The 23,502-nt window shown below is 45.1% G+C and overlaps 3 protein-coding genes across 7 annotated transcripts in view; 2 read left to right on the forward strand and 1 right to left on the reverse strand.

Moving 5' to 3' along the window:
- Positions 1 to 4,227, forward strand: part of LOC140577488 (arsenite methyltransferase) — a 4,643-nt gene extending 416 nt beyond the window's left edge. The window contains exons 2-6 of one of the 4 annotated variants that reach the window (XM_072697486.1): positions 13 to 189; positions 2,666 to 2,771; positions 3,085 to 3,290; positions 3,564 to 3,794; positions 3,951 to 4,227. In XM_072697486.1, coding sequence (XP_072553587.1) covers positions 3,086 to 3,290; positions 3,564 to 3,794; positions 3,951 to 4,147 — 633 coding nt within the window. In that variant the 5' untranslated portion in view covers positions 13 to 189; positions 2,666 to 2,771; position 3,085 and the 3' untranslated portion in view covers positions 4,148 to 4,227. Of the gene's footprint in view, positions 1 to 12; positions 190 to 317; positions 2,414 to 2,665; positions 2,772 to 3,084; positions 3,291 to 3,563; positions 3,795 to 3,950 lie in introns of those variants that run through there. The other 3 variants (XM_072697487.1, XM_072697488.1, XM_072697489.1) reach the window with 3 other exon arrangements.
- On the forward strand, positions 4,198 to 10,140 carry ube2t (ubiquitin-conjugating enzyme E2T (putative)). Of its 2 annotated transcripts, none has more exons than XM_072697492.1 (7): positions 4,198 to 4,252; positions 6,309 to 6,424; positions 6,595 to 6,664; positions 6,940 to 7,045; positions 8,530 to 8,628; positions 8,725 to 8,808; positions 9,920 to 10,140. In XM_072697492.1, the coding sequence occupies exons 2-7, from the start codon at positions 6,316 to 6,318 to the stop codon at positions 10,034 to 10,036; spliced, it is 585 nt and encodes a 194-aa protein (XP_072553593.1). In that variant the 5' UTR covers positions 4,198 to 4,252; positions 6,309 to 6,315; the 3' UTR covers positions 10,037 to 10,140. The 2 variants fall into 2 exon arrangements, with proteins under 2 accessions (XP_072553593.1, XP_072553592.1); XM_072697491.1 differs by lacking the exon at positions 4,198 to 4,252 and adding an exon at positions 4,275 to 5,574.
- Positions 10,141 to 10,290: 150 nt separating this feature from the next.
- Positions 10,291 to 23,502, reverse strand: part of lgr6 (leucine-rich repeat containing G protein-coupled receptor 6) — a 63,600-nt gene continuing 50,388 nt past the window's right edge. The window contains exons 9-18 of the mRNA XM_072696569.1: positions 20,493 to 20,564; positions 19,465 to 19,533; positions 18,898 to 18,969; positions 18,605 to 18,670; positions 18,288 to 18,359; positions 17,016 to 17,087; positions 16,594 to 16,719; positions 15,185 to 15,333; positions 13,441 to 13,521; positions 10,291 to 12,949 (exon numbers count right to left, since the gene is read on the reverse strand). Of these exons, the coding sequence (XP_072552670.1) occupies positions 11,745 to 12,949; positions 13,441 to 13,521; positions 15,185 to 15,333; positions 16,594 to 16,719; positions 17,016 to 17,087; positions 18,288 to 18,359; positions 18,605 to 18,670; positions 18,898 to 18,969; positions 19,465 to 19,533; positions 20,493 to 20,564 (1,984 nt within the window). The 3' untranslated portion in view covers positions 10,291 to 11,744. The remainder of the gene's footprint in view (positions 12,950 to 13,440; positions 13,522 to 15,184; positions 15,334 to 16,593; positions 16,720 to 17,015; positions 17,088 to 18,287; positions 18,360 to 18,604; positions 18,671 to 18,897; positions 18,970 to 19,464; positions 19,534 to 20,492; positions 20,565 to 23,502) is intronic.

Raw genomic sequence — 23,502 nt, forward strand, 5'->3', positions numbered from 1 at the left:
TTCCCATCTTAGCTCTGACTGTCTTACAGCTGCTCCTCCTGCAGTCGAACCTGCAGCTCCAGGTCTTCTCCTCACAGCTGAAACTGAGACCTGCTCCAGCGTTCAGCTGCTAGCAGGTGCCGTCATGTGAGCTGCCGATCACACAAGCTGCTGACTCTCAGAAACTCGTCGTCTGATGAAGTTGTGGATGTGAGTCTGTCAGACCTCTTCAGCCGTCTGTAGTGTTAAAGAGCCTGTCCTCACAGCGTCCCCTCTTCATCTGTCATGTCTCAGTGGACAGAGCAGCTCGTTTAGTCTTCCTTTATGAAGAGTCTTCATCCAGACGTTATAAGAGGAGTCTGAAAGTGCAATGACCTCGAAATCCTGCGGTGCAGACTGCTGTAACACAGCTCCTACACTGAGTTTATGCAGGTAACGGGGCTGTAAATGATACATTATTTACATTAGCTGGCAAATGCCTAATTTACTGCCATTGCTAGCTGTAAGTTCTGAACCAAAAAGGCCCTTTTTTGCTACAGAATTTCAGTTTCAATTTCAATTTCAGTTCATTTTACTCAGAAGCCCCGGGGCAGTTTGCTGCCCAACTTTATACTATTTGAGGTCACCGGACTTTCAAGTCAAGTCAGGAGGCTGTTATTGTGGTTTCAGCTCTGTACCAGTAGTGAAATGAAATGACATTTTTTTCCAGAACAAGGTGCCACATAGAATAAAATTAGAACAAAATACTGTACAAAGTACAGTACAGGAAAGACTGCAGAAAGTGCAATGTGCAAGACAGTACAATAAATACAGTAAATTCAATAAATACAGTAAATACAATAAATATGACTCAGTGAATATGACTCAGTAAATATGACTTTGTACCATTGGAAGTTATTCAGTGGACTAAAATTTCAATAAAAACAATGGAAAATTGGGAGTGTTCTAAAACTTTTGACCGGTAGTGTATATCTATCTATCTACAGTATCTATGTCTGTCTGTCTGACTATCTATTTATCTATCTATCTATATATATATATATATATATATACACTGCTCAAAAAATAAAGGGAACACTTAAACAACACAATATAACTCCAAGTAAATCAAACTTCTGTGAAATCAAACTGTCCACTTAGGAAGCAACACTGATTGACAATCAATTTCACATGCTGTTGTACAAACGGAATAGACAACAGGTGGAAATTATTGGCAATTAGCAAGACACACTCAATAAAGGAGTGGTTCTGCAGGTGGGGACCACAGACCACTTCTCAGTACCTATGCTTTCTGGCTGATGTTTTGATTACTTTTGAATGTTGGTGGTGCTTTCACACTCCTGGTAGCATGAGACGGACTCTACCACCCACACAAGTGGCTCAGGTAGTGCAGCTCATCCAGGATGGCACATCAATGTGGAGGCTGGAGGCCCTACCAGGAGACCGGCCAGTACACCAGGAGACGTGGAAGAGGCTGTAGGAGGGCAACAGCCCAGCAGCAGGACCGCCACCTCCGCCTTTGTGCAAGGAGGAACGGGAGGAGCACTGTCAGAGCCCTGCAAAATGACCTCCAGCAGGCCACAGATGTGCATATGCACATAACCCAGACCTGAATCCGATTGAGCACATCTGGGACATCATGTCTCGCTCCATCCACCAACGTCACGTTGCACCACAGACTGTCCAGGAGTTGGCGGATGCTTAAGTCCAGGTCTGGGAGGAGATCCTCATCAGGAGCATGCCCAGGCGTTGTAGGGAGGTCATACAGGCACGTGGAGGCCACACACAATACTGAGCCTCATTCTGACTTGTTTTAAGGACATTAGATCAGAGTTGGATCAGCCTGTAGAGTGTTTTTCCACTTTAATTTTGTGTGCGACTCCAAATCCAGGCCTCAATTGGTTAATAACTTTGATTTCCATTGATGGTTTTTGTGTGATTTTGTTGTCAGTACATTCAACTTTGTACAGAACAAAGTCTTCAATGAGAATATTTCATTCATTCAGATCTAGGATGTGTTATTTGAGTGTTCCCTTAATTTTTTTTAAGCATGTATGTATGTATATGTATGTATGTGTGTGTATATATGTATGTATATATATATATTAGTATGTCTGTCTGTTTACAGTATCTATCCGTCTGTCTGTCTGTCTATTTAGCTATCTACAGTATCCATCTGTCTGTCTGTTCTTCTTAGTGTCTCTGTCTGTTTAGTCATCAGTAAGTCAGTGTGTTTAGAAGCACTGCTGCATTTTAAGCAGATTCTGTAGGTAGTTGTAGTTCACCTGAAGAGCTGTAGAGGTCAGTAGCAACTGTATGCTAAGTGTTCAGCACAGGAAGAGGGACAGGAGCACTCTCTCTGAGGGCGCTGTTTGTTAAATCTGAGCCAATCCAGTGATCTCTGCACACTCCTTAGGCCTCTGTAGCATTGTGGGTATGTACTGATCATTATCTACCATCGCTGATCATTATTTATGGGATATGGTATTTTCTGTGAAGGTTAATACTATAAATAGATTAACTTACCCCTGTACCAACCGCACTAATTCTAGCTTTTAGAAATTCATGCAAGATTAAATAAATTAACATTATAAAATATGATGCCACATTAAACTGAAGTCAAATATACAGTAAATACATAAAACCTGTTAATCATAGTGTTATTTATTGCTTTTCTATGTCTTAGCTTTTTCAATAAACCTGTGGACAAAGGACAGCTGTCTCAAATTCTCGGAGTTAGGAGAGAGGGATCATTTATACAGCACATGACCCGAGGACAGAACAGTGTTTGAGTATGTTTGCAATAATACATTTTGCATTAAAAAAGTGTGAAGTTGACACACACACACACTCACAAATATATATATAAACACTTGTTGTTTGGTCAATTAATATACTTTTATTATATTCCAATAATAATACAAACAAAACATTTTCTCTGTAACTCAAAATATTCAATAATGTTTTAATAAGGGTGTGGTGGGAGTGTTGATGGGGTGTGCTGGGGTGTGCTGGGGTGTTGATGGGGTGTGCTGGGTTTGGTGTTAAACTCAGTCCTGTGGGAAAGTCTGCCCATTAATAAATGTGCTCTCCTGTGTTCTGCAGAATGCTTGCCCGTAAGTTAGGTCAGCAGCTGGGTCGGCCCACTCAGTCACTCGTCGGCTGGGTGTTGAGCAAATTCTTCAAAGTCCACAACCACCTGCTGGAGGAGAATGCAGTGAAGCTGAGCGAGATCCAGCCCGATGAGACGGTTCTGGAGCTGGGACACGGCCCAGGACTCGGCCTCCAGGAGGCTGTCCAGAAGCTGACCGGTTTGGCCGAGCTCACTAATATTATGTTTACCACAAACCCAAAAAACAACTGTACAATATAATAATAATAATAATAATAATAATAATAATATTAATACTGTAGTGAATACAGATGAACAACTGCCTGTTTTCTGTGGTAGTGTAACGCTATCCTCTGCATCACCATAATACTGGGTGTAGTGTAGCAGGTAACACCACCTGCCTAGTGGCTGGGAAACCAAAAGAAGTCCTTTAGAAGATCACACCAGTTACCCAATCTGTACGGTGTCTCAGGGCCTCAGGGGAAGCTGCTGGGCGTGGATTATTCGGAGTACATGCACCGGATGGCCTCGGAGCGTCTGCAGGAGCAGATCGCAGCTGGGAAGGTGAAGCTGTTCCTCAGTGATGTGGCGGAGATGCCGATAGCAGACAACAGCGTGGATAAAGTGTTCCACTGTAACTGCTACTACTTCTGGCCCGACCTGAAGAGGGCAACCAAAGAGATCCACCGCGTCCTGAAACCAGGTGACGCCTTTCATAGTGAACAGGGGGCCGTTCAGAAGGTCAGGATGAAGGTTTTGTAGTAGTAGGAGTAGTACATTCAGTAATTAGTAATAATCCAGTGTCGGTCATTTCAGTCACTTCAGCCAGAGTAACGCTTGGTTTGTTGCTGGTTATCAGGTGGGTTGATGGTGACGACCATCCGGTTGGACCGTGTCGCGTTATTTGCATCTAAGAAGGTATTTCCCAGCGAGAACTGGCGTCCAGAGGCCTACATGCAGGCTCTGGAGTCTTCTGGGTTCACAGACATCAGGATGGAGGAGAGGAAACACAAACTGATCCAGTATGAGGCGATTTTTGCCACTGCAGCCAAGTGACGACCAGTGAAGACGGAGAGTTTCAGGGCCTGCAGGTTTTATATCAGCCTGGGGAGGAGCCGAACTTCAGAATAAACACACCCCTTAATAAACTCTGTGTTTCTGGTAAATTTATGGATTTTGTAAACATGTTGTATAAAAATGTTCCTAGATCAGCACAGAAGAGTTAAACCTGCTCTACACAGCGCCCTCTGCTGTCCGTCTGTGACTGAACACCTACTCCCCCAAGACTAACCACTAACCACTCACCACTCACCGCTCTGAAGTCCTCAGGATGTGTCCTGATTAGAGTGTCCTGATTAGACAGTCTGCATCTCCTAATGCGGGACTGAAAAGTCAGTGTTAAAGGATTGAATGTGTATTCCTGTGTTCACACGCTGCACTTCCAGCTGTGGAGGTTATTAAATATGACTATACACTGTAATAGGTTTGATGCCTTTTAAACCCTGTATCTCCATTTCTGCTGTTTTTCACTTTTCTCCATGATGGGAATCCGGCAGTGGTTCCTCACATTGTTAAGAAGGGTTATTCTTTCTCCTGAAAAGTTGCTGGTTTGGAGATACAAGGTTTTTCATGACAGTAAAAGATTGAAAAACTGTTAATAATCCACAATCAACCCGATCCATACCCCTCTACACATTTCTGCCTTACTGAAGTGCTTTTAGAACCGTTCCTTATTAGAACTGTCCGACTGCAGCACTTTTCCAAACATGGGAAATAAAAATATATAATATATTTGCACCATATTATAATATTTATTGATGAACAATTACATCATAAACACATGGAAGCTCATTCCTGCCACTGTAAAGTATTAATATAAATAAATCAGTCATTAGTTTGAGGTCTTTTGTATTTATGTTGAGATGCTTTATGCTTTATGAAAAACGTTTCAAAAACAGCTTCAAAGGCAAAGAAAAAACAAAATCAACAGAAGTTTTTATTCATTTATTCAGTTTATTTGTAGTTCTAATATATTTAGAGTGTTTTACTCATTTTTTTTTCACTTTTTAATCCTTTACATCAAAGAAACAATTATGCAAATGAGGCAAAGCCATCATTTAGCGACTTCTAGCGACCTTTAGAACAGCCAATAGCTGCTGTCTTTACTGGGGCGTTGGCAGCACTGCACTGCTTTTGTGGTTGGAGGAGGAGCAGGGCTCCCCGCAGGTGCAGCTGGTGGTTCTAATGCTGCAGGTTTTAGCTGATCATTTCTTCTTTAATTCCGGGTCTTTATTATTGTACAGTATCTTCTTTTAGTTCTCAAATACAGGATTAATCCGGATTAGTTTGGGGAGTTAAGGGGTTAAACATCCGACGTGTTTATTAAAGCCAACTACAACGCCCGTGATGCACCGCGGCGAGTGACGCAGTTAGCTACTTTCAGCGGGAGAATCGAAGCGAGTCGGAGCAGAAGCGGAGCGGCGGTGAGTGCGACTGAGTTATAGAGCTTAATGCAGTTCATGGTGGGATTAGTGGGTCTAATACAGGCGGTTTGGGAGTGTTTATATCAGCGGCTGGAGGCTGAGAGGGACGGATTGTACAGGCGGAGGTTAGGTCAGCTCGCTAGCTAGCTAGTTAGCTTAGCGTTCCAGTTTTCCGTTCCACCTTAAGCGACTCAGCGAGTCAGCGGCTCAGCGAGTCAGCGGCTCAGCGAGTCAGCGGCTCAGCGAGTCAGCGAGTCCCTATTGCGGAGTTGTGGAGCTATTTAAGGTGGAATGGAGAGTTACAGACAGTCAGCAGTCAAGCTAGAAATAAACAGCTGTGTTTAACTTACTGAGCTTTAACTACTGTGATGTGAGCTAGTGGTGGTGTGGTTGTCCATATGTTGTGTTTGTTGTTGTTGTTGTTGACTTTTGTGATGTTGTTTACTGTGTTTTTGAATCTGTGTTGAAACAGATGTAGAGGCTCACGGGCAGCTGGGTGGGTTGGGTAGACAGATGTTGGTTTATTGGATTAGTATGATTTTTTTTTTTTTTTTTAATGTTTATTAATGTTGTTGTTGTTTATTAATGTTGTTGTTTATTAATGTTGTTTATTAATGTTGTTGCTGTTGTTTATTAATGTTGTTGTTTATTAATGTTGTTTATTAATGTTGTTGCTGTTGTTTATTAATGTTGTTGTTTATTAATGTTGTTGTTTATTAATGTTGTTGTTTCAGTACTAAGATGCAGAGGAGCAGCCGCCTAAAGCGAGAACTTGCGCTTCTGAACACAGAACCTCCGCCGGGTATACACTGCAGCTTCAGCGACGAGAACCTGGAGAACATACAAGCCCGTTAGTACACATGCCCGTCTGACATACCCACCTGCTCCTCTGCTCATCCCTGCTTCAACCGCTGTACTGACCTGTCTCTCTCTCTCTCTCTCTCTCTCTCTCTATCTCTATCTCTATCTCTCTCTCTCTCTCTCTCTCTCTCTCTCTCTCTCTCTCTCTCTCTCTCTCAGAGATTATTGGAGGCTCTAGCACACCGTATGAAGGAGGAGTGTTTGATCTGGAGATAAAGGTTCCAGACAGGTGAGAGCACCATCCATCATTCCAGAGAACTCCACAGCTCCTCAATGCTGGGGGGCTTTATACCCCTCTAGCCCACACCTGGCATTATTAGGCAGCATGGAGCCAATAGGGTCATGATGTTGATCTGCCCCAGAGAGTCCTATTCTATTGGCAGTACTTCTCTACAGAGACCAGCTGAATGCAGTTATTAGAAGGGTGTCCACAAACTTTTGGACATGTGGTGTGTTTTCACCTAGCTCTACTCTGAATGGCGGGGGTGTGTCCGTGTTTTGCAGGTATCCATTTGAACCTCCTCAGGTGCGCTTCTTGACGCCCATCTACCACCCCAACATCGACAGCGCGGGCCGGATCTGCCTGGATGCTCTGAAACTGCCCCCCAAGGTAAGAACCTTGAGCTCAGTGTTCTGCAGCTTCCATAGCAGCACCTGAACAGCCTCACAGCAGAAGCAGAGGTCTTCAAATCCAGAGCTTAACCACAGGTTCTGGTCCAGAATTGTGTAATCACTGGTAGGTATGGCGTCGACAAGTGAGCGAAAATCCAGTGAGCAGAAGCAAAAGTTTAGACACTACCCCTGCCACCTCTAAGTCCGAGTGGATTTATAGCTGCTGTTTGAGGTTTTAACCACCAGGTGGCTCTAATGCAGCAGTTAGTGCAGCTTCAGGTGATCCTGATTTACAGGTAAATGAGTTTCTGCCTCACTCAGAAAAACCCTGAACAGTCTGCACTGTTCTGTCATTTTCAGCAGAAATGAATTAATGGTGACTTTTAGACTGAGAACTTGGACCAAACCTGTGTCTTAAACAAGTTTAATAAATAAATAAATAAATAACACCGGCAGTGAAGTTCCTGGAATTTGTGTCACAACAATCCCCTAATCGGAGCCTCTCCCACCAAACTACAAGTATGAGATCCTGACTTTACATATGATCTTAGATGACCGTGAAGACGACAGACTGTGCTGTTATGAATGTCTAAACTAATAAACTAATTATTTAGGTGTAGCCGTGAATGTAGCCTCAGCTGCTGACATCCCTTTAAACAGCAGCAAATAAAGAGTTTACTTACTTACTCTGCTGCTTTTTAAATGTTCATTATCTTTATGGTTGCAAAGGGGTGGAAAAATTTCCAGTAAGTTACTGGTAACTTTCAATTGAAACTTTAACTCTGGAACTTTGAAAATGTTGGTAACCTTTGAAATTAGTAGGAAATTTTAGTAGGAAATAATTTTAAATCAACAATATCCCAATATACACAATCCTCTATGTACTGTTTTGTTTTTGTCAACCACAGACTTAAAAGCTTACAATACAAATAAATTTACTATGAGAATAAACAGGTAATTATGGGAATTAAAAGGCATAAAATGGGAATATTAGAAGCTAAAGGTGAGAAATGTGCATATAGCTGAAGCATAATTTTGGTTAAAATAATTAGATCTGATACCAGAACGGTTGAAAAGCAAATCTGCTCCTCAATCCCAGACACCTGAGACATTACACACTGCAGGACTGTTGAGACCACACCCCCTGCAGCCACTGTCCATTCCTCCATCACATGTTCAGCTCATGTCCAGATGATTTCTACAAACCTGACACATGTTTACAACAGGGCTTAAATAGTTATAATAATAATAATAATAATAATAAAACTGCAAATAGTGCAGTATTGGTACTGTAATGATTGATTAGTGTAGGTGTGATCAGTGATTTTGATATGAAGAGCTAAAGCTTCAGTCTTGGTGTGTAATCTTGTTCAAACTGAGGAGGACGATGGTGTTGGTGCTTCATGCAGCTCTCGTTCAGGCGGCTGTGCTCTGTGTTTTGATGTGATCAGACTGTGATTATATAACTGCTCTGTTCATCAGGGTGCCTGGAGGCCTTCTCTGAACATCTCCACCGTGCTGAGCTCCATCCAGCTCCTCATGGCTGAACCCAACCCAGACGACCCGCTGATGGCCGACATCGTACGTCCTCCCATTCTGACCCCTGTCCTCTCTGTCCCTCCTCTCTGAGGTTTCCTTCAGTCTTCCTGTTGTCTGATCTCGCTGTGTTCGTTTCAGTCGTCGGAGTTTAAATACAGCAGAGCCGTGTATCTGGAGAAAGCTCGGAGATGGACGGAGAAACATGCCAAACAGAAGTCGGCGGTGAGTCCTCCCGGATTGGTTAGCTTGGGCAGTGGGGTCTTAATTACACTCCTGTGGGTCCTGCTGGAACGTGATTTCAGACTTGTTCGCTTTTATTCTTTTGGGTTGTGTATTGTTCATTTTTAGATCTTAGCAGGGAAGACAGGAAATGGGAATAGAACAAAAGCGTGACCAATAAAGAGGCGGGGAGGCGGGGGGGCGGGGTGGGGGTGAAGCAGTTTGGGAAGACCGTGGGATCATCATCATAGGAGCAGTGGTGCTCAGCGGTTAGAGCTCCGGGCTGTTGATGACAGGGTTGTGGGTTCGATACCCGGGCTCCTCAAACCCGTGTGTGTGTGTGTGTGACCCAGATGTTCTGTTAGGACTTTTACCTTTAGGCCCACTTGTTTTAAACTGAGCTGGAATAAGAACGATCATATCTGTCGGTTCTCCTGTAATGGAACACTGTTTTACACAGTTCACTGATTAGTAGAAAAGAGAAGAACCCTGTCTGAACACCGCACTCCGTTTTTATCTCCCTCTCTGTGAAAGTCAGTTCCCAGACCCAGATTAAGACTAATCCTAGACTTAGAAGAGGTTTTAATGGTAATTCACTGCTGGCACTGCAGTTTAATCCAGGACTAAACATAATCCATGTCTGGGAAATGAGCTCTACCAGTTCTTAAACGCTCCTGATTTGATACGGAGAACAAAACCCAGGCAGAAGATAAACACAGCTCTGCTTGGAGAAATGTACTCGGGTTAAAAGCCTTGTCTGACATTTCCTACAGTTTAAACTGGAAAACTGCTCCAGAAAAGAAAATGAGTTTTAAGAAAGTTCTAACCTTTAAACCGGATCTTCAAAATTAAGACCTAAACAAAAATGTCAGTTTTTACCTTGAAATTAATTACATTTGAATTTAATTTAGTTACTAATTTCCCAGGTTCTGTTTCCTCTCCACAGCGCCTCCTAATGGCCTTTAAATGTATCTCATAGTAAAGAACAAATCTTGCTGCAAATACTGTTTGTGTTTGTGCGTTGTTGTCTCAGGACGGTGGTGTTAGTGGTTAATATTTGTAGCAGCAGGGGGCGCTGTTGTTGTCTTCTGTGTTTTAACACTATGTTCTGTAGGGCGACGTGGAGGCAGAGCAAAAGGGTCCTGAAGAGGAACGCTGTAGAACCTCTCGAAAAAGAGAAGCTCTTTCTGCACAGGAGAACCTGGAGCAGCCGAAGAGAGCATGCAGTTAGTTGCGGTTCTAAAAGCGGGAGGTTCCTTCTGTCCTGTGTGGTTTGTGTCGTCTGTGCTTGTAAATATGTTCTGTTTAAACCTTAATTTCAATAAAATTAAACAATTCAGCTCAGGAGCTTGGTTCTCCGTTCTGTGCAGCAGATTCCAGAGAGAGCCGGGTGTGTATGAAACTAATAACTTTATTAAATCATTCTTTCATCACATGTTTACAGAAATATGAAAATATATACATCCAAAATATGTCTGGTTTGCAAACTAAGGGCTTCAAATTTCAATATAAAAATTATACTTTTCATAAACATTTTATAAAAGAACAGAAACAAACTGCGCTCTGAGTAAAAAAAGAAATTAGCATGCTAGTTTCAGAGGTAGTTATATTTTATACAAAATAGCTAGCTACTTTACAATTCTGAAAAAGGAGACCCCCAAACTGTATTACAACCTAATCAAAGCCCACTCGCTCCACAAGTTACTCTTTTCTAAGATTTACACAAGAACCACCTGAATCTGCCTCACACCTGACACCTAACATCCCATCTTCTGCTTTTATGTTTTCTGTTTCTTTTAACAATATACATATACACTATGTCCAAATGTTTGTGGACACCCCTTCTAATGAACACATTCAGCTACTTTAAGCTGCACCTACTGCTGACACAGATGTGCAAATGCACACACAGCTTGTCTAGTCCCTGTAGAGAAGAAGTGCTGCCAATAGAATAGGACCCTCTCTCTGGAGCAGATCAACATCATGACCCTAGTGGCTCCATGCTGCCTAATAATGCCAGGCGTGGACTAGAGGGGTATAAAGCCCCCCAGCATTGAGGAGCTGTGGAGCAGTGGAAGAGCTGTGTTCTCTGGAATGATGGTGGAGGAGCTCCATCCAGTACTTTTGGATGGGATGAGGTGGGGTGGTGATCATCATCCAACATTCTGACCTCATTAATGAATTCTATTGTTGTTGATTGCAGATCAGATCCTCGCTGCAATGCTCATCCTCTAAAATCTAGTAGAAAGTCTTCTTCTATGGACAGTAGAGACAGTTACTGCAACAGAAGCAGGATCAGCTCTTTTTAATCCTCTTGATTTCAGGAGAAACAATGAATGAGCAGGTGTCCCAATACTTTTGTCCATAAAGCGTATGTTCACTTGTCTATGATAGTGTTGCCTGTTCAGACTTGTAAAGGTCTTTTTAATGAGCTGTAATTATGAGGCAGGAATACGTTGAGCCCTGGAAGTTAATGGTATATGATTGGAGTGAGCGTTTGACATGGTTGATATCACTTTATGGATGAGTGGTATTCTAAACACCTGTAATGAGAGGGTGTGCCAAAGAAAACAGTTTCACATTGAAGACGTTGGTTTCTTCTCTACACCCCGTTTGAGTTTCTCTCTGTACGACGTGACTTCTCACAGGCGGTTGATTGTACTGAATTAAGATTGATGGGTCAAATCGATCGATTGATATATAAATTAACCTGTGACCCAGTATATCATGCCACAGTATTATACGAGACAGCGCTCTGCTTTATAGACCATGCTACAGGTTGCTGGTGGTGTTAGCGACCGCTACATATAGTCCCGGAGAGTCCTGCCCTTAGCAGAATCGTCCGGTATGTGATGTTCGGTAGTTCGTCCGTTGAGTCTGTCTGTCTGTCTTTCTCAGAATCAGAAGGTTCCTGAGAGCCGAAGGTCTTGCGGCAGAACTTACGCGTGGCATGAGGAGTGGTAGACCCCAGTGAAGAAATTGCTTCCTCTCTGAAGGTCCATCTTTTTGCTCCTCACGTCCTCCTCGTCTTTCGCACCTAACCCTAACGTCGTCGTTCCGTCCAGGTTCTCCTTTACGACTTCCGTCGTCTGCAGTTGACATGGGATGAGTGGCACAGAGTGCCGGCTGCCTGACTCCGAACCTTCAAGCGCCACGTCCGTTTCAGAGCTGAAGGACACCAGGGCTTGAGTGGAGTCATAGGAACTCTTCTCAGTGTCCACCGAAACAAAGGAGTCGAGGCTTTGGTCCTGGACCAGCCGTACTCTGCTTAGGAGGAGTCTTGCGTCCTCGCGGAAGTGTGGGTTGAACAGGAGGTAGAGCAAGGGGTTGATGCAGGCAGGAAGGGGCAGCAGTACCAAGAGGACCGACTTGACCACTTCCTCACTCACTGGGAAGAGCCGCATAAGCGAGGAGAAGGTTAGGAAGGCCACGGGACAGTAGAGGATACAGTTGGTGAAAATTAGCCAGGCGACGTGCTTGATCATGGCGCAGTCCCAGACGCTGTCGAAGTTCCCCTTCATCAGGCCCCAGTACAACTTGATGTAGGTGGTGGTGATGAGCAAGAAGCAGAGGGAATTCATCATGATCAGCGCCACCATGAAGCCCAGGGTGAACGGCTGGGCCTCGGGCAGAGGCGATGGCAGGCAGAGCGGTGTTGCCCCGTATTCCCCCACCCCGACCGCTGGCAGGCTGGCAGCCGCCAGGGAAAGGATCAAACACACAAATGCTGCCAGCCTCACGCTGCCGCGGGACGGAGACTTTCCGTAAGCTCGGACGCAAGACACGGAAACGCTGCACTGCACTGCCGCCAGCGTGAGGAGGAGAATGGACGCCTCTGAAGCCAGAACAGAGATGAACCCTGTCGCTCGGCACCCGATCCCCGTTTCCCAACGAGATCCGTAAATTGCAAACTCTCCAAACGTCAGAGCGTCCACCACAGTCAAGGTGCCCGAGCAGAGGCCTGTGAGCAGGTTGGCAGCGCTAATGGCACCGATGATGAACTTGACCGGTGAGAGGTAACTTGGAGAGGCGAAAACGGTCAGCATGAGGAGACTGTTGCCCAGCAGAGAGACCAGGGAAATGACCCACATGCCCAGACGCACCACCCAGCTATCGAAGAGGTTCTCACAGGGCTTGAAGGGACCTGCAGGATTGGACAATGACGTGAAATCAGATTACTGGCGTTCACAACGGTCAGGCTGCAGGACTTCAGTGTTACAGTCAGGTTACGATCTGCACATGCATTTCAGATTTACTATAAACCCAAGTACTAACTGAGTGATTGTGAAGACACCAAGGATCCAAGGTCCAGATTTGAATTTATAAATGTTGTGAAATCCACAAATCTTCATTTTTAAACTGTCTCTTAATAATTGTTTTATAAAGATCTTCTTAAAACACTTTAGGCCAAATGTAGCATTGTAATTCATCTGAAAGTCATTTTCTTAAATGCACATTTAAAGAACTTATTTTTAAGACACTTCTGTGAATCCAGCTCCTGGGTTCTAGATCATCTCCCATTCGTCTTCTGAATGACTGAACCATTCCAGGTGCATATCTAAAAATAATCTTCACAGGATCACGTTGGGAATTGGGAATCAAGTTCTTAACATGGAATTACTCAATAAGAATCACCTGGGATGGGGGTGCACTGGACGCTAGTCTGGAGTTTGGAGTCTTCAATGGCCAGCTGGAATTCCTCCAGATCAGGGTCATCTGCAAGAAAAAAAAACACCATCAGGCTTAGAATCCAGCTACCACCACGCCCAGCTGCTGTGCCTGAACCGATGGTGAAATGACTCTGATGTATTTCATCTACAAAAACATAAATAAGAATCTGACATTATCACATGAAAACATATTTGGTAATCTTTCCAGAGGCTTCGGCTCCGGGGAATATCCTGTAAATCTCAGACGCAGTTCTCAGACCTGCTCTACCTTCTCGCTCGGCGAACAGTCGGCTCTAATCACACTTTGTTTTTCTTTGCTTTCAAAGGGTAAATGGTGCTTTTAGATCTTAACTCGTCAATCTCACTCTCATGCCCTGTAAAGCATAATTACTGAGCTCCTTTCAAGTCAGAAACCTGATCAGATTGCTTACAGAGGAATGCATGAAGAGAAGACACGCTTTTATTTCATCTGTGGAGTACCTGCGGTTACTGTACGCCCTGACATGTTTTTACTGTTCTAATTAAAGACGAACAGACAGGTAGAGGAGACAAAAATAGACGGAGACGCACAACCTGTTCCCAGAATTACAGTTTGGAAAACGCTAAATGTGAAGCTTTCTTTACGTTGCCGTTCACCTAAAGAATGAACGCACTTTCAAGGAATTCCAGCATAACCGTGCACTGACTCTGAATCACAAAAAGCCTAAACTTAAACTTACACCTGTACCAATCTGCCCACAGAACGTTTGACGGCTATAGAAACCAGTGACTATAGAACACCTGGCCTCCGTGGTTCTGTTCCGGTCCATTTTTTAGAAATGAAGCCAGAACCTTCTGCCATGTTGATCAATCTGCAACCAGAGTCTGCTTAATAGATATAATTTATAGCCCCGCCCCCTTCTCCCAGACCGAGCCTCAGTGTCTCAGAGCGTCTTCACTGAGCTTCCAGTACAGAAGCAGTAAAAGTGCAGCTCATGTAAGTTCCTCTACAGCTCAGCTCCTCCATGTACTGAACAGAGAGGACGCCATGCAGGTCCTGCTGCAGACGACTGGCCAAGACTGTCTGTCTGTCAATCATTGCTTTCCTAAGGTTAGCCCCGCCTTCTTACAACAGAGTAAGGGTTAAAACTGATTTCTGGAGGAAAATATCAGCACAGGGAGACTAACTGCTGGAATTAGGAGACACTGGAGATGGAGAGACAGTTTAGGGGAGGAAGATGAGATGGAAAATGGGTGGAGTTTTGTCATTGAAACATATGGGGATGGGCGGAGCTACACAAGATACTGCAACCAGCCAGCAGTGGAGGTGCTAGACCACACTGTGGCTGCTTCACTTCTGAGATACGTTGCTCTGTCCAAGTTTCCTATAGTTATTAGTAGAAATAAACACTCGTGTGAAATGAGTATGAAATCCCCACTGGACGCTTATTTAGATCCCAAAAAGAGGATAAGAGAATGACTGCTCACCCTAAATAAAGCAGAGTAACAAAAAACAAACAACAACAACAAAAACTGTAAACACTAACAGGTGCAGTAACACCTTTAGAGGGCAGCAGTGAGTAACAGGGCTGAAGTGGACTAGCCGAGTGCCAACTGGGGCTAAACTGGTGCAGAACTGGGGCTGACTTTAATAGTCATGATCGGATCACAGCAGTTCAGGGGTGTGGCTGATCTGGAGGATGGACTGCTGAAGGACGCTGTCTGCTTACAGTCAGTGTGAACGGGGAATAGGGCTAGCGTTCTCCTCTGGAGTTCGTCCTCCTCACTGCCCGTCAGTTCCTCCCACGGTCCGGACGTCCTGTAGCCGCTGCAGACTCCAAACACGCAGCACTGATAGGCATGGGGCATCTCAATCACCCTGCAGGACAACAGCGGACAGTCAGGAGCAGGCACAGTTCTCCACCAGCTTGTAAACACAAAATGCAAAGTCATCGTCTTACAGGAGAACCCTCAGCACGGCCCAAAGGAACCTGTGATTCATAACCTTCTTCTGCTTGCTTAAACAAGTAATAAAGCATTATAGCTGCTGGCATTCAATTCTAACGACCTGCTGCATCTCAAGCTTTGACATGAGTCGGCCTGAACCCAGCGCTGAGGAGCAGCACCAGGCAAACTCTTAACCCTGAACACTTGCGGGTGCGCTTCTATTTTGGGTGCCAACTTATTTGGGTCACAACTGGATCCACATGTTTGTGTTTTTTTTAATCAGCCGTTTCTGAGAATAACAACACGTGGATCCTCTCGTGTCGACCTCAGCAGCACTCCAGGCGATAATCAGGCAGTTCCAGCCAGAAAGTCTTGGTGTCTGGAGCTTTTCCATCTCCTTAAGCTGTGGGTGAAGGAGATATTTATATCAATCTCTGTATTTTTAGAACGTGCAGGCGCAAGCAGGGGCCTCCAAATCATCGGCCCTGGCAGAAGCAGTGGGTGTCAAACGGATTAACCCCAATAATTAATTAACGGAAATAATACGGTTGTATCGAAGCACGGAATGATCCTCGGGCCATGGATCGCTCCAGTTTCCCTGGATCATGAAGTTTAAGAACTTCTGACAATTCCAATTTCTTAAAAAACTGCACTGCTGGAACAGCCTGCACTGTGTGTGTGTGTGTGTGTGTGTGTGTGTGTGTGAACAAGCGTTTTTGAAGGGAGTCAGTAAAACCGGATGTACACTCCCCGGCAGATTTGGGAAAGGGCCTCTCGCTTTTCCAGGCTGTTATTCATCATAGTTGTGCAGAAGCAGGATTTGACCTGATCTACAGGATTTTAATGTAATAAAAACCTCTGTATGTGTGAAAACAAGCCACGCCCATCTCATTAACATAAAGCTACGCCTCAACTTTTCATCATAGACTAGACTGGGGTAAAGTAGGACTGTCTTAAACTACACTGGGGCAGAACTGGGTTTAAACTGGGATAAAGTGAGGCTACACTGGAACTGAGCTGAGGCTGAACTTGTGTAAACTGGGGTAAACTGAAACTGAACTGGGGTAAATGGGTTGAACTGGGGTAAACTGGGCTGAACTGGTCAGTAAGACTGTAGTGCACGCTGCACTGTAGTGAGAGTGAGATGGGAGTCAGTGAATGTAGAGATGGTAAAGGGAGGCCGCTGGTAGACCTGATGTTGGGGAAGTCCTCGTGTCTGAAGGAGGTGGACAGAGCCGTGTTTCCTCTCAGTTTGAGGTGCGTGAGACTGATCAGCCCGACCAGCGGCAGAACGCTCAACCGGTTCTCAGTCAGGTCCCTGAGGAGAGAGAGAGATTGTGTACTATCACTGTCAGAACAATCCTCGTATCTCCAGAACAGCAGCTTTACAAGAGGAGGAAAACCTTTCAAAAGCCGTCAGTGTAAAAGCATTTCTACTGGTCCATTCAGCATGAAGTTCTGCTACACTACAAAGATCAACTGTTTGAGGTAGAGTAATTGAGACGGTACTGGTGAGGAGATTGGGATCCCCGGTCCGTACATCGGTCAGCCTGAGCTCAGAGCTGCAGGAGTTTAACTCTTTACTGTCTGAGTGAATAAAGGAGGGAGACTCACAGCTTAACGAGCGACTGCAGGGATCTGAAGGCGTCGGGGTGAATCATCTCAATCTGGTTCCAGCTCAGATCCCTGAAACAGAAAAGCCCTGTTCCTCAGTCTCCATCTGCAGACACCTCAGCTCCACCCTCTACTCCACGGAGATGATCACAGCCCTCAGCTCTCAGACAGCAGGAGGGTCACCTCAGACAGGCTGTTTATTTACACCTCGTCTCCAGTGTGTGTGTGTGTGTGTGTGTGTGTGTGTGTGTCCTGCTCATTTCTGTGAAGTGTGTTGGCCACTAGGGGGAAGTATTGGTCAGTCTTCAGTCCAGTGACCATCAGAAGGTCCAGGCTGATCTGTAAGGTTTATTTATTCAGTTTCCACTATGAGTGATTCAGGAGCTGAGAGTACACCCTGCACTGTGACCCAGTATTCTCCTCATGCTGTCCCAGAGTTTAACATATATATGTGAGGGTGGAGAAGCGCAAGTCTGTGCAGGTGTTCAGTATTTGGGTGGAGGAGTTGGTGTTAATTGGTGGTGTTTGAGTGGAGTTGGTGTTTGGGCAGCGCTGTTGATGGTTAGGTGGAGGTGTTGGTGTTCAGTGGTGATGTTTGGTCAAAGAGGCTGGTGTTTAGAGTTGGTGTTTTGGGTGGAGGTATCAATGTTCAGAGTTGGTGTTTAAATGGAGGTGTTGATGTTCAGAGTTGGTGTTTGGATGGAGAAGCTGGTGTTAATTGGTGGTGTTTGAGTGGCGCTGTTGGTGGTTAGGTGGAGGTGTTGGAGTTCAGTGGTGATGTTTGGTTAGAGAGGCTGGTGTTTAGAGTTGGTGTTTGGGTGGAGGTGTCAATGTTCAGTTGGTGTTTAAATAGAGGTGTTGATGTTCAGAGTTGGTGTTTAGATGGAGGTGTTGGTGTTTGGTTGGAGAAGCTGGTGTTAATTGGCGGTGTTTGAGTGGAGTTGGTGTTTGGGCAGCGCCGTTGATGGTTAGGTGGAGGTGTTGGTGTTCAGAGTTGGTGTTTGGATGGAGAAGCTGGTGTTAATTGGTGGTGTTTGAGTGGCGCTGTTGGTGGTTAGGTGGAGGTGTTGGTGTTCAGTGGTGATGTTTGGTTAGAGAGGCTGGTGTTTAGTGGTGATGTTTGGGTGGAGGTGTCGATGTTCAGAGTTGGTGTTTGGGTGGAGGTGTCGATGTTCAGAGTTGGTGTTTGGGTGGAGGTGTCGATGTTCAGAGTTGGTGTTTGGGTGGAGGTGTCGATGTTCAGAGTTGGTGTTTGGGTGGAGGGGAACTCACAGTGATCTCAGAGCGCTGAGCTGCTGGAACGTGTTCATATCGATCCGTCTGATCAGGTTGTGCTGTAGTCCTCTAAAGCACAGCAAAACAAACACTACTGTTACTTCACACACACACACTCACACACTTACACACACACACTTACACACACACTCACACACTTACACACACACACACTTACACACACACACACTTACACACTCACACACTCACACACTTACACACTCACACTTACACACACAAAAGAACAAAGCTTTGATGGTTCATAAATAAATAAATAAATAAATAAATAAATAAATAAATAAGGTTTCTCTCACATCTCCTGCAGGGAGGAGCAGCGGTGAAAACTCGGCAACTCCTTGATCACATTGTGGGACAACTCCCTACAACACACACACACACACACACACACACACACACACACACACATTTTACAGTAATTGTCTGAAAGAGGTCAGGTTTCTAATAAAGTGGCCAGAGTGTGAAAGCACAAGTGTGTGTAATATTTGTGGGCGGGGCATGGGCAAGGAGATTATGGTTTATTGTTTAAACCTGTAGTGTGTGTGTGTGTGTGTGTGTGTGTGTGTGTGTGTGTGTGTGTGGTACGTACAGTACTCTGAGGTTGGGCAACTGTTGGCAGAGATCATCTGGGAGAGTGGACAAACCTGCTCCGGTCAGTGTACTGCAGAAACACACAGATTTACCAATAAACAACAACAACAACAACAACAACAACAATCTGTACAATAACAATAATAATCTGTACTTTTGCTGATTTTGATCTTTTAAGTTCAAATGTTTTTTTGTTTGTTAACTCAGAAATTACTGGACTAGACTGTGTGTGTGTGTGTGTGTGTGTGTGGATCTGGAAGCAGAAACTCTAATTAACGCTTCTGACAGTAAACAGCTCTAATTTTAGCGTCCGGCCCCGTTCAGCACTTTCAGTAACACAGACAATCAGCCAGTTACGGTAAGTGTGTGTGTGTGTGTGTGTGTGTGTGTGTTACTCAATCAGGCTTTAATGAGAATAATGATGGCCTTAATTACACACTGTGTGTTTCTCTGTTTAATTTTCACACACACACACACACACACACACACACTTACCATACTCTCTCTGTGCTCGTACTGTAGTGTACGTCTCTGTGCTCTTCCTGCTGTTTGGGTTTATACTTACAGGACCTGCAGGCTGGTGGTTCCTTTCAGGTCCGGGAATTCCCGAATTTCAGTCGCCCCATTTAGAGAACTGGAGGTTAAAAACTCTTTATTAATATTCAGCTGATTTCACATTTCACTACATCCATCACTTCACTCTCTTCAGATCATTAATATCTATAATTCTGAAAGTGAAGAACAGAAAACTGTGTGTTTAAATATGCTAACAGTAAAGTTTCTCAGATGTAGGCAGATGTTGGAGAAGATGTTTGAGAAGATGGAGTAGATGTTGGAGTAGATGGAGTAGATGTTGGAGTAGATGTTTGAGAAGATGGAGTAGATGTTGGAGTAGATGTTTGAGAAGATAGAGTAGATGTGTAAGAAGATGGAGTAATGTTGGAGTAGATGTTTATAAAGGTGGAGTAGATGTTTGAGAAGATGGAGTAGATGTTGGAGTAGATCAAGTAATTTTGGAGTAGATGTTTGAGAAAATAGAGTAGATGTTGGAGTAGATGTTTGAGAAGATGGAGTAGATGTTGGAGTAGATGGAGTAATGTTGGAGTAGATGTTTATAAAGATGGAGTAGATGTTGGAGTAGATGTTTGAGAAGATGGAGTAGATGTTGAAGTAGATGTTTGAGAAGATGGAGTAGATGTTGAAGTAGATGTTTGAGAAGATGGAGTAGATGTTTGAGGAGATGGAGAAGATGTTTGAGAAGATGGAGTAGATATTTTAAAAGATGGAGTACATGTTTGAGAGGGTGTTTGAAAAGGACTGGGGTCTGAGGGTCCTGGGGGTGTGGGAGCAGTGACACTTTCAAGACAAAGTTCAGCTCCAGCTGAACAGCATTACTCAGCCTCAGGGTGGCGCTGTAAGTAATTAGTTCACCCAGTTTCCTTCCATACTTTTGGGATGATGAGGGGAAGAGGGGATGAGGGGGGTGGTAATCATCCAACATCCTGACCTTACTAACGCTCTTGTCACTAAATGCAACCAAATCCTCACAGCAATGTTCCCGTGTATCTGAGGGAGTCTGACAGTTGTACTTACAGTGTGTGTAACTTTGGCAGGAACTGGAAAGCCGATCTTCCAACGAACTGGATTGGGTTCTCGTAGAAATGACTGGAGAGAGAGGTGGAGAGAAGATGGGTCTGCTTTGATGTCACAGGTTCTGGACTCTGATGGGTTCTGATGGGTTTAGTGGTCTGAGGTCCAGAACGCCATTTTGACAAAAAGGCACGTCGTCAGCTGATGACCTGTTTGACCAATCAGCCCTGGAGCTACAAGGCTAATGCAGCTAACAATCAATGGAGGTTGAAGTACACCAATTAGCATGTGGAGGTGTTCAGTGTTCTCTAGGACTGTGTTTACACGGCAGGTGAGCTTTACCTGGGCTGTGAATGTAGCCTAATAGTCTCTTATGTGGCCCACTGTTATCTAGAACGTTTACTAAGGTGTGGAACACTGTGTAAAAAAACTGATTTGTATGATTTTGACATCAAATCTATAAACTGAATTTGTGTTGTTTGAAGTGAAGGGATTTTATTTTGACATCCTGTTTTTGGAGGGAATAGAGAGAGAGAGAGAGAGAGAGAGAGAGAGAGAGACAGAGGGAGAGAGACAGAGAGAGAGAGAGAGAGAGAGAGAGAGACAGAGAGAGAGAGAGAGAGAGACAAAGGGAGAGAGACAGAGAGAGAGAGAGAGACAGAGAGAGGGAGAGAGAGAGAGAGACAGAGAGAGAGAGAGAGAGAGAGACAGAGAGAGAGAGAGAGACAGAGGGAGAGAGAGAGAGAGAGAGAGAGAGAGAGACAGAGAGAGACAGAGAGAGAGAGAGAGAGAGAGAGAGAGGACAGCAGGTGATTGGTGGAGAAACTAATAGCTGAGTTTGGGAGCTTTCTACACTGAGCATGACCTGGGGTCGTTCGTCTGGGAGAACGTAAGGTTTGGCCTCACAGGTTCCTCAGGGAAAGAGGAGCTACTGAAGGTGAGTTGGGCTGGTTTCTCTCTTTTGGGGATCGCTGCGTCCCGAAGCCGGACTGTGTTCATCACCTCTCTAAAACATGTGAGTAGATCTCATATTCACACTGACTGGATCCTGAAGGTCTGCCTGTGCTGCAGCTTTTGTCTGTTGGTTGAACTGGTAGATTGGTGGGCTGGTCGGTCTGTTGGCTGGTAATTTGGTTGGGTTTGTAGTTTAATTGGCTGGTTAAGGTAAAGTATGTGTATGTGTCTGTCACTGTGAAATGGGCCCATCTGTGGTAGTGAACACACACACACACACACACTAGTGAACTAGGGGCAGTTAGCCAACTCCAGCGCCTGGGGAGCAGAGAGGGGGAAGGGCCTCACAGTCACAGCTTGCCGAGCCGGGTATCGAACCCACAACCCTGTCATCAACAGCCCGGAGCTGTAACCACAGAGCACCAGCGAAGGTAGATTTACTGACTGGCAGTTTAATTGGGTGTGGGTTGTGTGATTGGCTGGTAGTTTGACTGGGTGTGGGTCGTGTGATTGGCTGGTAGTGTGATTGGCTGGTAGTTTAATTGGGTGTGGGTCGTGTGATTGGCTGGTAGTGTGATTGGCTGGTAGTGTGATGGGCTGGTAGTTTGATTGGGTGTGGGTCGTGTGATTGGCTGGTAGTTTAATTGGGTGTGGGTCGTGTGATTGGCTGGTAGTTTGACTGGGTGTGGGTCGTGTGATTGGCTGGTAGTGTGATTGGCTGGTAGTTTAATTGGGTGTGGGTCGTGTGATTGGCTGGTAGTGTGATTGGCTGGTAGTTTAATTGGGTGTGGGTCGTGTGATTGGCTGGTAGTGTGATTGGCTGGTAGTTTAATTGGGTGTGGGTCGTGTGATTGGCTGGTAGTGTGATGGGCTGGTAGTTTGATTGGGTGTGGGTCGTGTGATTGGCTGGTAGTTTAATTGGGTGTGGGTCGTGTGATTTGCTGGTAGTTAATTGACTGGTAGTTGGATTGGGTGTGGGTCGTCTGATGGGCTGGTAGTTTAATTGGGTGTGGGTCGTGTGATTGGCTGGTAGTGTGATTGGCTGGTAGTTTGACTGGGTGTGGGTCGTGTGATTGGCTGGAGTGTGATTGGCTGGTAGTTTGATTGGGTGTGGGTCGTGTGATTGGTTGGTAGTTTAATTGGGTGTGGGTCGTTTGATTTGCTGGTAGTTAATTGACTGGTAGTTGGATTGGGTGTGGTTTGATTGGGTGTGGGTCGTGTGATGGGCTGGTAGTTTAATTGGGTGTGGGTCGTGTGATTGGCTGGTAGTGTGATTGGCTGGTAGTTTGACTGGGTCGTGTGACTGGGTCGTGTGATTGCCTGGTAGTTTAATTGGGTGTGGGTCGTGTGATTGGCTGGTAGTGTGATGGGCTGGTAGTTTGATTGGGTGCGGGTTGTGTGCTTGGCTGGTAGTTTAATTGGGTGTGGGTCGTGTGATTTGCTGGTAGTTAATTGACTGGTAGTTGGATTGGGTGTGGTTTGATTGGGTGTGGGTCGTGTGATGGGCTGGTAGTTTAATTGGGTGTGGGTCGTGTGATTGGCTGGTAGTGTGATTGGCTGATAGTGTGATTGGCTGGTAGTTTGATTGGGTGTGGGTCGTGTGATTGGCTGGTAGTGTGATTGGCTGGTAGTTTGATTGGGTGTGGGTCGTGTGATTGGCTGGTAGTGTGATTGGCTGGTAGTTTGATTGGGTGTGGGTCATGTGATTGGCTGGTAGTGTGATGGGCTGGTAGTTTGATTGGGTGTGGTTTGTGTGATTGGCTGGTAGTTTGATTGGGTGTGGGTCGTGTGATTGGCTGGTAGTTTAATTGGGTGTGGGTCGTGTGATTGGCTGGTAGCGTGATGGGCTGGTAGTTTGATTGGGTGCGGGTCATGTAATTGTCCGGTAGTTTGATTGGGTGCGGGTCATGTAATTGTCCGGTAGTTTCATTGGGTGCGGGTCATGTAATTGTCCGGTAGTTTGATTGGGTGCGGGTCGTGTGGTTGGCTGGTAATTTGATTGACTGGTAGCGTGATGGGCTGGTAGTTTGATTGGGTGCGGGTCATGTGATTGACTGGT

The sequence above is a fragment of the Salminus brasiliensis genome, chromosome 14 (assembly GCF_030463535.1).
Source record: "Salminus brasiliensis chromosome 14, fSalBra1.hap2, whole genome shotgun sequence".
Taxonomy (NCBI): Eukaryota; Metazoa; Chordata; class Actinopteri; order Characiformes; family Bryconidae; genus Salminus; species Salminus brasiliensis.

What these genes read in the sequence shown, in the direction of transcription:
- ube2t (XM_072697492.1), top strand. Translation starts at nt 6,316, where the DNA reads ATGCAGAGGAGCAGCCGCCTAAAGCGAGAACTTGCGCTTCTGAACACA. An exon ending in CTCTGAAACTGCCCCCCAAG is followed by an intron (nt 7,046 to 8,529) that starts GTAAGAACCTTG and finishes TCTGTTCATCAG; the next exon opens with GGTGCCTGGAGGCCTTCTCT. An exon ending in ACCCGCTGATGGCCGACATC is followed by an intron (nt 8,629 to 8,724) that starts GTACGTCCTCCC and finishes TGTTCGTTTCAG; the next exon opens with TCGTCGGAGTTTAAATACAG.